General features: G+C 37.3%; 2 protein-coding genes across 3 annotated transcripts; both read left to right on the plus strand.

Annotated features, from left to right (window-relative positions):
- Positions 1-2,911: 2,911 nt before the first annotated feature.
- Positions 2,912-9,066, plus strand: LOC140779109 (65-kDa microtubule-associated protein 6-like). 2 transcript variants are annotated; one of them, XM_073124079.1, is made up of 12 exons: positions 2,912-3,515; positions 4,098-4,301; positions 5,391-5,648; positions 6,518-6,733; positions 6,805-6,960; positions 7,039-7,198; positions 7,278-7,429; positions 7,741-7,828; positions 7,902-7,975; positions 8,070-8,144; positions 8,227-8,590; positions 8,716-9,066. In XM_073124079.1, exons 1-11 carry the CDS (start codon positions 3,432-3,434, stop codon positions 8,578-8,580), a joined length of 1,821 nt encoding a protein of 606 aa, XP_072980180.1. In that variant the 5' UTR covers positions 2,912-3,431; the 3' UTR covers positions 8,581-8,590; positions 8,716-9,066. The 2 variants fall into 2 exon arrangements, with proteins under 2 accessions (XP_072980180.1, XP_072980179.1); XM_073124078.1 differs by having other exon boundaries at positions 2,915-3,515; positions 8,693-9,066.
- A 443-nt stretch (positions 9,067-9,509) lies between these two features.
- On the plus strand, positions 9,510-15,135 carry LOC140779110 (IAA-alanine resistance protein 1). Its single transcript, XM_073124080.1, has 11 exons — positions 9,510-10,374; positions 10,463-10,546; positions 10,623-10,672; positions 11,285-11,336; positions 11,778-11,882; positions 11,986-12,236; positions 13,335-13,490; positions 13,593-13,700; positions 14,467-14,568; positions 14,652-14,696; positions 14,781-15,135. Exons 1-11 carry the CDS (start codon positions 10,068-10,070, stop codon positions 14,931-14,933), a joined length of 1,413 nt encoding a protein of 470 aa, XP_072980181.1. The 5' UTR covers positions 9,510-10,067; the 3' UTR covers positions 14,934-15,135.
- The last annotated feature ends 309 nt before the right edge of the window (positions 15,136-15,444 follow it).

The raw sequence follows: 15,444 nt of genomic DNA on the forward strand, positions 1-15,444 counted from the left end.
TATAGCATGGACTAATATCTTCTCTTCACTGTTCTGATCATCATAGTCCTTTTGAATAAATACTAAATTTCTTTGGGTAATTCTTTTACTTGGTGCAAAAATTCGTGCGTGATAATATATTTGGTTGCTGTATAGTAATGTTTGTGGAGAAGAAGACATTGATGGAGTCTATTGTTTATTTTCTCTGCCAATAATTATGTTATGGACTAATGAATGAGATTGAGATGGAATAATAGATAAGCCATGGTAGTCACAACGTCAAGTCAAGGGTCCCTCGTATTAGATTTCTCAACAAAACCCAACCTTTTTATGTACACATGACGCGTATCACCTTTTTTTTTTTTTCTTCAATAGTTGATGACTCATGAGCCTATATTCTCAAATAATATCTCACAAAGAATCTAACTTTAGAAAATTGAAGCCATTTTGATAAGACTTAATCACTAAATTCCAATCCATAACCTAATCACTTGCACTAGTTCTTCGCTGCCATCCTATTAATGTGCAAATGGAAACAATTTATTATTTCATATAGTTAATTTACTATGAAATAAAGCTTCATCACGAGGGTCAAATATCCATAATATTCTCCTTGGCCCCATTTGTTTGCATGCACAATAAGATCTGAGACCATAGAGGCCAGTGAAGTGAATTATTTAATTGGTTCAAGGGGCTAAGCAATTTAGATAATGATGAGCTAGTGGATATACTCCTCACCGACTAATAAAGCCAACGAAGGGTAGCCTAAATTTTCATATTATGCTGAGGAATAATGCTATACCCATAAAAACTCTATAAATATTTTTAATATAATATTATCTTATCTATTAATAATAATGGAAGTAGCATTACTCTAAGCAGAGATAAGCTCTAACAAAAATAAATAAGGGCTTCATTGGTGCAAGAAGAGCCGATTCATATTCATATCCATGCCACCTATTAGGTTGTTAACTTGTCACTTTCTTGCTACAGTCTCCTTATATTGTATTAAATGAATTATATTATAGTTATATACTCTTTTGTGCTGAAAAACTTTGGAGAGTGAAGTAACAGCACATTGGTGAACGATTGGAGCTTTTCCATCACCTAATCCCATCTAACCAATTTCCATCCAAAGAGTACACGCACGAAAAAAATTGAGACAATACGCAAGTGGGGTTGGTAGTTTGAGTGTCCCATTTATCCAATTGCCTTGAAGTATAGTACACAATAATTCTCCAGCTGTTTAATCATTCGTATGGTTTTGTGGAACTTTGGGTATTGATCTTGATTGACTTAGTAATCTTAGCCTCTTCTCCATGCAATGTCGAAGAATCTATTACCTAGACCCATGTACTATCACCTATTTAAAGCACATTGACCTTCTCAAATAATTTCAAATACATGTATTGTTAGTCATCCATCTAATTCTTTTATGCTAAGAAAATATCATTTGGTCATCATGTGATTAACTTTAGGAGCCAAAAAATTCATTTTATTTTCAGTTTAAGGAAGAGAAAAAAAAAATAATTGAATTATAAATTGGTCGTTTAATAATTTTCATTTACGTTATCACGGGGTGAGAATATATATTAATATGATAATTTAAGAGACCTATAAGTAAATAACCATATATAAACATTAGTATCACAAAAAGAAAAGGAAAAGGAAAAGAAACGTATACAAGTTTTTGAGTTCATCTATTAGTAAGACCTAACATAAGGAATACATGGAAGCTATTTGTTATGAGTAGATGGATGGCCCCAACATTGGAATTCCTTTTACCTTTCTCTTACTTGATGAGTTCTTTCCTTGAAAGCAAAAGAAATTACAACATCCTGCAAAGACTGGAGGAAGGAGACAGATGGGCAATCACATCTCAAGAATGGCTGGAATCCTCTCCCACAACAAGTACTGCTCTCCTCCTCCTTATCCTACTCTGAGTTCTCTCTCTTTGTTTTGCCCTGCAACCTATGACTACCAATCACTAGTAGTACTGAAACCACTTGGGCATGGAAGGTGGCAAGTGTAAAGACATGGACCCACCTCCTCCTTGCAATCAATCCATTGCTCATGTTGCCATTCATAAGGATATGGGTCCCCTCCACACTCAACTAATCCTCCTCTCTAATTGCATTAGGTTGTTCAAAAAGAAAAAAAAAAGAAAAAAAGAAAAAGATTGTGAGCTGTAATAGTTGTCTGAATCATATGCTCCATGAAACCAATGGGAACTGCTTTAAAATTGGGTTGGTACAGGAAAAAAGAATCACAGTAATATAATCATAAGTTGCCTCCATGCATTTTTTACATTATTTTAACTCTTTGCTAGCACAAATCCTACCAAAGGCATTTATTGGTAGTTTTCACTGTCCTCATGCAACTCCATTTTTATAATATCTCCTAGTAGTTCTCTCCCAGTTCTCAGAGCTAGACTTTGCACTTGTATTAAATGATTAAATTGTACATAATAGATTTTGCCAAATAGGATCACAACAATTATTTTAAATTAAATATAATTTGCATCACTGTGCTCTATGAATGCTCCTCATCATTTGATGTGACATTTATTTCCTAACAAGGCAAGTTGGGAAATTATCTCTCAAAAAAAAAAATCCATCTGAAGCACATTGCTTTGAGAAAAAATAAAATAAAAAATTACCCAGTAACAGGAATATCTCATGATAAGAAGAAGACTACAGCCTACAAAAATGACCCCAGGAACATAAAGCTAGGTCCTCATTTATGAACTAATCATATATTAATTTGCAAAGAACAAAACAACCATGTCTTGAGGTTAAATGGTCATAATTTTTTATTGTCTTCAAACTTCTCTCTCTCTTCCAACCCCTCTTTGCTTCTTTTTTACTGCTATACAGCTCTGCTTTCCTCCAATCTCAACTCACCACCCCTCTCCAAGAGTAGCACAAGTCCTTCTCTTTCCCTTTCTTTTTTTTTTCTTGCTTTATGTACCATTTTGATTTTTAAAAAAAATAGAGAGAGAGAGAGAGAAGAAAGCTGCTACTGTCTCCCAAAAACACCCTCTTTTTTCTTCTTGGTATCACTCGCATCATTGATTCCATTGCTTCTCTGTGCTTCTCTTTCCTTTGCTCTGAGCTTAGTGCTACTTTTGTGAGCTGATGGGTAGCTTTAATGGCCTTTGACATATCATTCTGGTTTCCTTAAAAGGTTTCCAGTTTTACCTCTTCAATCCCAAGAAACACAGAAGGAGGAGAAGCTTCAGAGAGAGAAGAAAGGGAAATGGTGTCTGCCACTTTCTCCCTCTTCTTTCCTCTCTCCTGCATGGGCATTCTTGTGATCTAGGTCCTGAGAGGCTTTCTACTGAGGTCGTAGGAAGAAAAGCTTGATTCTTTGTTCTGTTCTTCTCCTCATCTTCTTCTCTTCTCTTCTCATCTTCGATTTTGAGTTTCGAGTACTTAAATTGGAGGTAGGATATGATGGGGTTCGGGATTGGAGGGAGGGGCCTCACCAGTGTAACCATGGAGACAAGCTGTAGTGCTTTGCTTAGAGAGCTTCAGGTCCCCCCCCTCTCTCTCTCTCTCTCTCTCTCTCTCTCTCTCTCTCTCTCTCTCTCTCTCTCTCTTTTGGCTGAATTTAATGGACTTGTTGATTGATTGTTTCTTTTGTTACCTTGGAAATTTCACTCTTCCTTTCTCTTTACCCTCTGAGTTTTACGGTGTCAGATTGGATTCTGGGTTCTTCTTGGTTTGGGAATCTCTGAGCTTTTCTTTTATATTTCCTGAATATATTTGTTTTTGGTACCTCTAAATAGTTATGTTTCTTGTTTGATCAACGATATTGACTTCATCCTGTATGCTTCTTTCCGTTCGAACAATTTAATTGGCAAAGTAATCAAATTGATATTGTTCAAGTGACTTTTACTTATCTGAAGTCAATATACTAAATTTCCACCTTTTCTTTCTTACTCCTTTGTGAGATTCTTGGTTGTAGACTCGTAGTAGCTTCTTGATAGAACGTTATCATAAAAAACATGCAATTTCTTCTTGTCAATTATTAAGGATCACCTAATCAAATGTCCAATATTTAGGGATTTTTTGGTGTACAATATGTATTCATGTATTATTATTGCTTGGAAGCAGCACATATGGGCAGAGATAGGTGAGAGCGAGGTAGACAAAGAACGCATTTTATTGGAGATTGAGAGAGAATGCTTGGAAGTATACCGGAAGAAGGTCGATGAGGCTAGCAAGACGAAGGCACAGCTTCATCAGACTGTGGCTGCCAAAGAAGCAGAGGTTGCAGCTTTCATGGCCTGTCTTGGGGAGGACATGGTGCAATCAAAGGTACACATTATGATTTAGAGTCTATATACTATGCTTCTATAAGCATTTTTGTGCTATGTTCTGCAAAATAAGCTCCATGATTCATACGACATTAACATGAGCATATGCAATTGTCTTTATGGAGTCATGTTATTTAGTACCATGTTAGATGGTAAGCTGAATTTCAACATTACAGATGATAACTGCACACCAACCAGTTGGCCTGGTATGATTCTGATCTGGTGCCACTGATCTTAGCATGCATGTTGTGGTATATAACTATACATGTTATATTACAAGACAGCATATATGAACTGTTGACCATATTATTGATTGGCAACTGTTTCATATATTTGAGAACACTTATTCTTGTCATCATTGGCTTAAAAAGTACACCAGCAAGAAGTTTCACGCCATGTTGTCCAAGCATTCAGAAGTATTGACACTTCAAAGGACCTCAAAGTTAAGTGTCTAGAAACATAGCTAGGCTGGAGAATGATTCACTTTCAGGCATGAACTTATACCATTCTCAAGGGTATTGGAGACTTCCGAGAGTTTATCTTAACTTGCTTTATATATATACACACACGCACACTCATAGATGAACCTTCTAGGCACTTTGCCGATAGAGTGAGAAGTGAATGTATGATTTCTTACCTTCTGGCAGTGGTGTCATATTTAGTCACTGACATACTTTTAGGGTTGTTCCATAGGCTTACATATATTAATAAAGGACTGTTTATGTTATCTATAACTGATTTGGAATCATGACAAAAGATATTGTTTATCTTAACTAATTGTCTGCTTTATTTGGATTAGGATTTCCTTTAGAAAGGTAATGGGTGCTAAACTGTAATACCAGAGATTGTCATTGCATTGGGTTCTTCATGAATTATTTGCATTGCCAATCAATGCAGACTGTATAATTTCTTTATTAGTAGTTAGTAGTCATTTATTTTACTACCCTTTAGGTACTGTTGACCATCTAGTATGGGTTCAAAATGAAGTTGGCTTTACATCGCCAAAGGACATTTATAATTTTTATAATCAATTCTTTTCTCAATGTTTCAAATCTCGCTATAACTGACTCTTGCAAAATTATGCATGCAGAAGGACAAAGAGATGGCATCATTGAAAGAACAACTTGCTACTGTCATGCCTCTGTTAGAAAATCTGAAAGTCAGGAGAGAGGAAAGAATAAAACAATTTTCTGATATACAATCACAGATTGAGAAGATCAGTGCTGAGCTAACAGAATACAATCACCAGAATGATGCTATGAGTACCACAACTATTGATGAACATGATTTGTCAATTAGGAAGCTGAACCAATATCAAGCTCAACTCTGTGCTCTTCAGAAAGAGAAGGTATCTCTTCTTCACTTGACATCAATGATGTTAATTACGTGCCCCTTTAGCCATTGAATCCAAGTATCCTGTCGGTTAATGGTAGATTAAAGTCCAAAATATTGCTTGTAGACCAATTACTGAAGACATACTAGGCCATTACAGTATAAAGAATGGGCATTCTATCTGAAATATGAAGTTCAGCGAATTTTTGATTGGATGATAAATGAGCAAGAGCACAGAACTGATGGCAGACTTCCTATAAATTTTAGCATGATGTGTTGCCAGCCCCTTCAATTAGTTGTCATCCCATTTCCATTTTATTTCAAAATACCCCAGCCCCCAGGACATACATGTGATCAATCCCTAACACATATTGGCAACTATACACTCAAGTGAAGAGATACAGTACAGATATTGTTCAGTGCCTATAAGAACAAAAGCAGTTATAATAGAGCCTCACATCCAATTATATTCTTTCCTACCATTAACTCATTAGTTGAGACACTATTGTCACTTTGTCAGCCTGATCAGACCAAGTATTATAAGCTAAGACTTATTATCTTGGTGTGAAACCATTTATACTTTATAGCTGTGATTAGCACTGTTCAAAGTCTCTGGGGGTTTTGGAATTATACATCTAGAAGTTTTTGACAACGGCTGGTAGATCTTTAAAAGTCTTCGATGCCCATGATCAACAAATTCAATACAAGTCATGGTCACATATATTGAGGGCCTCATTTTTGAGATCAATTTGAAGGAGTTTGAAAAAATAAATATGTGTAACTATTGATAATTTTCTGTGGGTGAAGTTACTCATCTTCCATAGTGTTGTATTCTCTTTATTACACAAACTTATGGTTTCTGACAGTTTCTTCTGCTACTTCCAGTCTGATCGCCTTCAAAAGGTCCTGGAGTACGTTAATGAAGTGCATTCTTTATGTGGTGTTCTTGGGTTGGACTTCAGAAAGACAGTTGATGAGGTGCATCCCAGTTTGCATGAGACTGATTCAAAAGATTCAACAAACATAAGTAATAACACGTTGGAAGGACTTTCTCATGCTGTACTGAAGTTGAAATCAGAAAGAAAGCTCCGAATTGAAAAGGTAATAAAATAATTTTCTCTTCCAACTTGTTGTGAAGGCCTCTTTATATCTGTAACCCACTTGCATTATAGCTGAGAGAAACTGCACAATCATTGTTTCAACTCTGGAACTTGATGGACTCTCCTGAAGAAGAGAGGAGGCATTTTGGAAGATTAACAAGCATTCTTCAGTCACCAGAGGAAAGCATAATATATACTGGCGTTCTCTCTCAAGAAACACTCGACCAGGTTTGTTTGTTGGGGCCTCTCTAGGTTCTGCAGTCAACTTATTGATAAATATTCAGATCCTTGTTACTATTTCGACAGATACAAGCAGAAGTCAATAGGCTAACAAAACTAAAAGCCAGCAGATTGAAAGAACTTGTTCTGAAGAGAAGGTTAGAACTCGAAGAGATATGCAAAAGAGCACATATAGAACCTGATATAAGTACGGCATCCGAGAAAGTCAATGCATTGATGGATTCTGGTACAAATCTGAATGCATTGTTTGTACTGAGTATTTTGTCAAATTTATGACCATTACCTGACTATCTCACTGTTTCTAGGCCTTGTAGATCCTTCTGAACTGCTTGGAAAAGTCGAGGCACAAATAGTGAAAGCAAAAGAAGAATCTATAAGTAGGAAAGATATCATGGACCGGATAAACAAATGGCTTGCTGCTTGTGATGAAGAAAATTGGCTTGAAGAATACAACCAAGTAGATGTCCTTTCTGATTCTAAATGTTGATTTACACAAACATATATGACTAAATAGTAAATACATGGTTACATTTGTGCATATATGCAATGTATATATATATATATATATGAGGATAGTGTATGTATTATTATATGTTTGTAAACGGTTGCAGTAATTCATTGAAGTTACTCTGAAATGTTCTGTTTTTTCATTCAAAAGATAAAACAATGTTGTGTACTGAACTAATATTTATTCACCAATAGTAAATTTCTTGTCATGTTTCCCGAGTTTGGCGTGTTGCTGAGCTTAATTGGAACTTCTTGGTGCAGGATGACAATAGATATAGCGCTGGAAGAGGTGCGCATCTAAACCTAAAACGGGCAGAGAAGGCACGGATTACTGTCACCAAGATTCCAGGTACTTGTTTCCTCAAACCTTATAATGTTAAAGTTACATAAGTATCTGAAGTTAACCAGAGATTTGTCTCCAGCCATGGTGGACAACCTGATGAGCAAAACTTTTGCCTGGGAGGATGAAAGAAATATGCCATTCCAGTATGATGGGGTACATCCAATTCCTATTGCTTATTCAGTACATTCACTAGATATAATTTTCTTTTCCTCTTGTTCATATGGTTGTGTATTGATAATACTGCCAGGTTCGCTTGGTATCTATTCTAGAAGAGTACAAACTCGCAAGGCAACAAAAGGAAGAGGAGAAGCGACGATATCAAGTACCTATTGCTTGCTAAATTATTCCTTTCAACTTCATATATCAACTACTAATTCCTTGAACACTCATCTGCCTTGCTGTAGGATCACAAGAAGTTACAAGGTCTGCTACTTAAGGAGAAAGAAGCAATATTTGGGTCCAAACCGAGCCCAAGAAGGAGCAATACTTTCAACAGAAAGCCAAACGGATATCATGCTAATGTGCATGGGAATGGGTTCATGACCCCCGCTCCCCGACGGCTGACTGTTGGTGGTGCCACCCCTGAGCTCCTCACACCACGATCATATTCTGGTCGTCATAATGGATACTTCAAGGATATGAGGCGGCAGTCAACTACGGCATTGAATTTTGGTTCTATGTCTAAGGAGGATACCATGTCAACATTCACATCTATCAGCGGTTCAGAACCTGAATCCCCCTCACAAGGCTTACTCTAAATCTTTGCAGGTACTATCTCACATCATTTATATTTCCACGTATCAATGTCATATTTCTTTTGTCAGAATTGACACGGTATACTGGTCTAAATGTATCTCCCAATTTATGCAGAAATTATTTCCTTTCTCCATCAGGATCCTCAGGACTAAACTTCAGAGAAAATGAACACCACAAATGGAGCAATAGAGTATTGGAGGTTGTAGGCGTGAATATACATTAGTGCTTTGCTGTATATTATTAAATAGTATGTAAGTCGGTGAGCCATTAACAGTTCGGACTTAGTGCTTGAGTAGTAGGTTGACATTTAGTTGTAGCCTTATAGGCATAGGAACTAACATGAAGGAGCTAACTGGAGTTTTACATACTTCATGCCATTGGTGTTTTAGTTGTTGCAACTTCATGTACATAAGAATCTAGTGTCTGTGTGGAATCCTACATTTATGTACCATTGTAAAATAGTCTGAGCTTGCATTGTTATTCGCATGTCATGTCGGTGTGCTTCCATTTCTCTCGTAAAATGTTATTGACATCTAATGAATTTTTTTTTATCCATTATAAGTTCTGTAAGCTGGTTTTACGATTTCTGAAAGGATTCTCCGTTGCTTATTTACTGATCTATTGCAATCCAAATTTCTATATGCTTTTGCCTCCATATATTTCCTTAATAGCATTCTAAGTTGACTTTTACACCGCAGTACTAATGTACTACACAATTAAGTTGAGATGGTATTTCTATTCCCATGGGAAGAACTCAAATCAATTTCATGCCAAAAAAGTAAGAAGATTCCCTATTAAAGGTTAGCATTTTATTTATTACCTATTTAACAAAGAAGATTCCCTATTAAAGCCTTAATTCATGGCAAGCAAATTTGATTGGAAATGCGAATTGGAACAGAAGAAGAGGTACCATAGATCATATTCAGTCCATCCAAATGCTACCAATTAATATATCCACACCTGGAGCCGTCGGATTGGCTATCTGGAGGACAGCCGTCGTGTTCTAATGAAAGCAACGTTGCAGCAGATCCCACACCGGCTTCCACTCCAAACTATATAGCAGAAAAGCGTCTCTTTTCTCTCCTTCCGGTTCACCTCGGGTCTGAGCCAGCACCATCTTCTCCGATAATTGTATCCCCTGACTCTCCGGTGAGACGGTGACCGCTGTAATCCTCTTCTGCCATCGAAGGGTACTCTCCTCTGACTCTGACAACAAGTACGAGAATTCCTCTCAGGAGGCGATGCGCTTTGTTATTTTCCTCCCTGTCTCCTACTTTCTTCTTCTCTTCAATTGGGATATTTTTCAGAAAGTGATATATTAGAAGAAAATAATAAAATGTTTTAATAAATAGTGGGGTGAGAATAGATGAGATGGATGTGGTCACCTTCGGTGTTATAGTGGGCATCGTAGTCCTCCTCTTTGTCCTCGTCCTCTGTATCACCCTCGAGGGCACTTGCAAGCGCTCCTCCTCATCTTAAACCTTACACTATGCCCCCTTCGTCTCTCATCTTCCTCCTCCTATTCGCCGCCGCTCCTCTTGTCGCGTGCCACGTGGAGACCTCGCCGTCGTGCCCATTCTCCGCCCCCACCGGATCCGACCATGACCACGACCACGACCACTGCGGCCACGGCCACCACCATGACGAAATCCGGCAACGAAAGCTTCCAGAGGAGTTGGCAGAGGAGGAGGATCTAGCACTCGACGGATTCGATCACCATCATCATCACGACCACCATCATCATCACGACCACCATCATGACCATGATGATTTTGATCGTGAGACATCTCCATTGGGTGAGTAAGTTTTAGAAAATTGCGATCTTTCCAATCGATAGTGACGGTAGGTTCTAAAAGTTGATTCGTTTGGATTTGGGGGTGGAAGGTATTTGGGTGCGGGCGATGGGGTGTTCGCTTCTCGTGAGCATGGCGTCTCTCATCTGCCTCATTATCCTTCCGGTGATCTTTTGTGAGTAAATCTGATCTAATCGGTTTAGTTCTTGTTGCTATACTGTATCCGTTGTTGAAATTTCTTGTTGATGCAGTTCAGGGTAAGCCATCCAAGGTCGTGGTCGATTCTTTGGCTTTGTTTGGGGTAAGGATATTATTTCATAATCACTATGCTTTTTGGTGCTTTGAATAAATTGATGTTGAATACGACCTATCAAATGCTTGATGTCTTTTTATTTCTTTCACTTACAGACAGATAAAAGAGTTCCAATTTTGAGTTTACAGATTAAAGTTGTACAATTGATTAATTGATCGTACACTCATGTTCTTGCTGATGAGGAGCATTGGTAATTATATCAGTTTGTTCATCACCATTATGTGTCGTTACACTTTATGAGGAAGAGCTCTCAGTCGATGCATAAAAAAAAACTCCTAGTTTGATAATCTGATATAACACAATTCTCATTTGGCCATTAGAACAGCTTTCTAGAGAAACCCTCTTTATGTTGTTTCTTTAGAATTTTAAGAAGTATCTCCTCTTCATTATTGGATCCATTTTGTATGAGGACAGAAAGAACTTTTCGTACATTCAACCTCTTGTGAAACTATCATATAATTATGCCCCTCCTCTGTGTTCATCCTATATAGGAGTGTCTTGATGGACTGTATCCTAATGTTTTTCTTAAAGGCTCTTCATTTCTTGGCCAGATGATCCCTAAAACTGAATTATTCTCTTAAATGGCAATTTTGCTTGCAGGCAGGAGCAATGCTTGGGGATGCTTTTCTTCATCAGTTGCCTCATGCTTTTGGTATGATTTGATATGTATGTTGTATGTCCAATGCTGTTGCTGATTTGTTTTTGCATTACCTTCATATATTCTGGAAATTCTAGTTACGCACTTTATCTGTGTGCTAGGACTTCTGGCATATAATTTAAATTGCTCTTGCTTCTACAAGTGCTTCAGTAATTGATGGGAACAGGATGGTAAATTTGCCCTTATGTATTAGATATTTAAATTCATTGCACATAAAAGCACTGTGACTAATCTATGGTTAACTCAGATTGTCCATTCCCTTGTGCTCCTTGTTAGCTATTCTGATGTTATAACTCATTTTGCACACTACATAAAGAAATCTTACCCAATGAATGCTCCTATCTCTTGGCAAAGATTGTGATGTCTCATTCTTAGGAAGAGTTAATAGACTATTAATGTGCTATGCTATCTAATTTGCTTTCTGTCACTTTTTAGGTGGTGAGAACGCTCATTCACATGACCATCACAATCACCATCATGATCATGGACATTCACATGCCCATTCTCTAAAAGATCTTTCTATTGGATTGTCTATTCTGTGTGAGTATCTAGAATCAACATGCTCTGTTTCATCTTGTTACTTTGTATAGATTCCATCTGTTTTCTTGTGGCCTAACAATTACTGTTTCATCTTGTTCTGCAGTTGGTATTGTACTATTTCTTATCGTTGAGAAAGTCGTAAGATATGTTGAAGATAATTCTGGAAAAGGATTTCATGAATTGGGTCATGGGCACCACCACCACCACTATAAATCCCATAACAAGGAAAATGATAATGACGACATCAATGATAAATCAAATCCAAATCATAGTGATGTCAAAAGAAACTCTTCAGATGTAGCTGAAGAAGTCATAAGTGATGGAAAGCGTACTGAGCCCAATGTCCTTCATAAGGTACATCGGAGTTTTGGACATTGTTCCTCATGTTTTTTCTAGAGCCTCTAAAATATTAGTAGTTCAAATATACATGTTTCATTGGTTAATTTCCTTGTTATCAGGGATCAATGATTATGTCGTTGTATTATGCTAACATATTCCTACTTGGTCATTAATGATGTTAAATAATCAAGCCTAATTTATTTGAGGCTCGGCTCAACTCAAGTCAAGCTCCGCTCGAGCCAAGCTCGAGCTTGAATTGAGCATTTTTTCAACCAAACTAGTCTGAGCCAAGTCCAATCCTAAAAGTAGGCTATTCTCAAGTCGAGCTAAATCGAGCCTATCTAGCCGAGCTTGAGCAAGCCTTAATATATATATATAAACACACATATATTTTAATAAATAATTTTTCGAGCCCACAAATTTGTTTAAGTTTGGCTCAGCTCAAGTCGAGCCAAGCCAAGCCCAACCTTCGGTCAAGTTGAGCCAAGCTGCTTGTTTAATTTGACAGCCTTAATTACAATGCAACTGTGGCTTACTTATTATTTTGGATCGTTCCACCCTTTAATTCAATGTTTTGCGCTTATGAATTCCTCCGGTATTGATTCTCATAATAGAGATTTAGAAATTATGCTACTTTAGCATGACATTTATGTTCAAATTTTGTTGTATAGATCAAGTTTCTTGGTCATCTCCAATTCCCCATCATGCTAAGGCTTCACTATCTAGAGTAGTTACCACATTTCTTTTTGCAAGCACCACTCTGCACCGATAAGTAGTTTTAAAAGTGACATATCTGTAAGAATGTGGATGTGTATATCTTCTGTGCTGATTGTGTTGGTGGGTTTTCCAAAATGTTAGTTCATTGTAGATGTATAATACAATTTATGCAACAGTTAAATTATTCTTCTACCAAGGATGAGATTTAGAAAATGCTTAAAGTATGTGCCAGAGTCATGTTATATTCCCTTGTATGAGGAAATCTTGGTTTGCCTGTCTGAGATGTTCTGTATCCACCTTTTTTTTTGGCTAGAACACTTTATGATTTGCAGTCTACTCCATGACGAATTGATATGGATACATATGCTAAATTTGTGTTTCTCGCCTTTTACACAGAGAAGAGCTTCTACTGGTGCTGCCATTACTGATGGAGAGCCCGTAAATAATGCAAATGCTCCTGCCACAAATATGTCATCCTTGGATGAGACAGCTCCTCCCACTCCTGCCTCGAACTTGGTGTTTGGCTACTTGAATCTTTTCTCCGACGGTGTTGTGAGTGGACAACCATAAATGTTGGAATATCGGTTCATGATGTTGACTTATTTGGTCTTCAGTTTCATTAAGATTTATACATCAAATGTTTGAATAATGCAGCACAATTTTACTGATGGAATGGCTTTGGGGAGTGCATTTTTGCTGCATGGTTCAGTTGGAGGGTGGTCTAGAACATTATTTCTGCTTGCTCATGAACTTCCTCAAGAGGTATGCTCTTCCCCGTCTGCAAAATCCTTCAGCGACTGGAAACTAATTGTTGTCGCTTGCAAATTGATTTAACTATAATTTCATTGTAGACATCTGGGCACATTCATCACCCTCATATATATATAGAGAGAGAAAGAGAATCAAACTCAGAAGTACTCATGTTTCTAACCAAATTTTTTTCCAAGGCATTGCTTTTATGTGGTTGAGGTTTGATGAAGCCTTAAATTTACACAAAAATTCAACCATTGAATGTGCAATTCATGGGGCCAGGAAAGGAGATGGAAATAATAAAGGAGAAAGAGAAATTCAACATTCGGGTATGTCCAATCATGAGACCAGAGAAGAGGGAGGGAAGAACTAAAGGAGAAAGAATTGTGGAAGGTGGAGATTGATAACATGTATTACTAATAGTTTTTCCTAACAATTGTTGATCTCACTTCGTGAAATCAATGATATGGTTATAGAAAGTACAATTCCTATTATGAATATGTTTGTTTAGTGGGACTAGGATTGACCTAGTATCCTAAACCAGTTAGAAGTTGGTAATATTCCTATTATGAATATGTTGGTCGTTACTTGTCAGGAACCCAAAATTTTGGGTGAAAGTGGGAGCAGGTTCATGCTCAGTGGCTGTTAAATGCTTACCTTTTCTACTTGTTGATAGCATTAATTTTATATGCACAAAGAAACAGTTAGCAACTATATTGTAATGATCAACAAGGTCTGTTCTGCTGTCTGATATTTGCTTACTTTTCACTATATTAAGGTTGGCGATTTCGGGATCTTGGTGCGGTCGGGATTCACCGTCTCTAAAGCTCTCTTTTACAATTTTCTCTCTGCATTAGTGGCATTGGTTGGAACAGCATTAGTAAGAATTTTCTATTCCAATTCTTTTTCTTGCATATAATTATTAAAAACTGGAGTGCTGACATTTTCTTGACTCTTCTTCAGGCTTTGGTACTAGGCAAAGATCCAGGGCACTCTTCTATAATTGAAGTAAATTTTCCGAAACCTATCTGCATTTAGTAATCTACTGGTACAGATGATATATTAACACTGGGTATTATGCTGTTTCTTCAGGGATTTACTGCTGGTGGTTTCATATATATAGCAGTTGCAGGAGTCCTCCCGCAAATGAATGATGGGAAGATTACTTTCAGAAGCACTTTAACTCAGTTGACATCTTTGATACTGGGAATGCTTGTCGCCCTCTGTATCTCCCTTGTGGAATAATTTTTTTTTTTTCTTCACTACCGTTCGCTTGTATGCTTCATATCAGATGTATTAGCATGAGTATAAATTATTGCTGACAAGAATGACATACAGTGTCTGGAAGTTTTGACACCTCGAGCTCAAATACCTAATGTAGTTTGCTTCCTTGACTGAATCTGAGAAGTTGCAGCACGAGCTGGGAAATGCTCGATATTTTCTTGCACACGCCGTGATTATGTTGCAAACTTCATTTTAGACTAGCTTCTACGTGGAGGAGTTTAAGCAGATCAGTTTCCTGCCTGGTAAGAGAGCCTCTATCATTCTATTGAATATGGATCACCTTCTTAATGATTGGTAGACTATATGGGGAACGTATGAATTATTTCAGTTCTTTGGGTGTTTTATGGGATCAAAAAGTTCCTATGAAACGGTGGGAGACTCGTCAAACTCCAGGCACAAAGAGTCTTATATTATCAGGATCGAATATGAATAACTCTTGTTTGAAATGTTCAGGAGATCAGCCCTTTTTTTC

This window comes from Typha angustifolia, chromosome 15 (assembly GCF_048772165.1).
Source record: "Typha angustifolia cultivar Huaian chromosome 15, ASM4877216v1, whole genome shotgun sequence".
NCBI lineage: Eukaryota > Viridiplantae > Streptophyta > Magnoliopsida > Poales > Typhaceae > Typha > Typha angustifolia.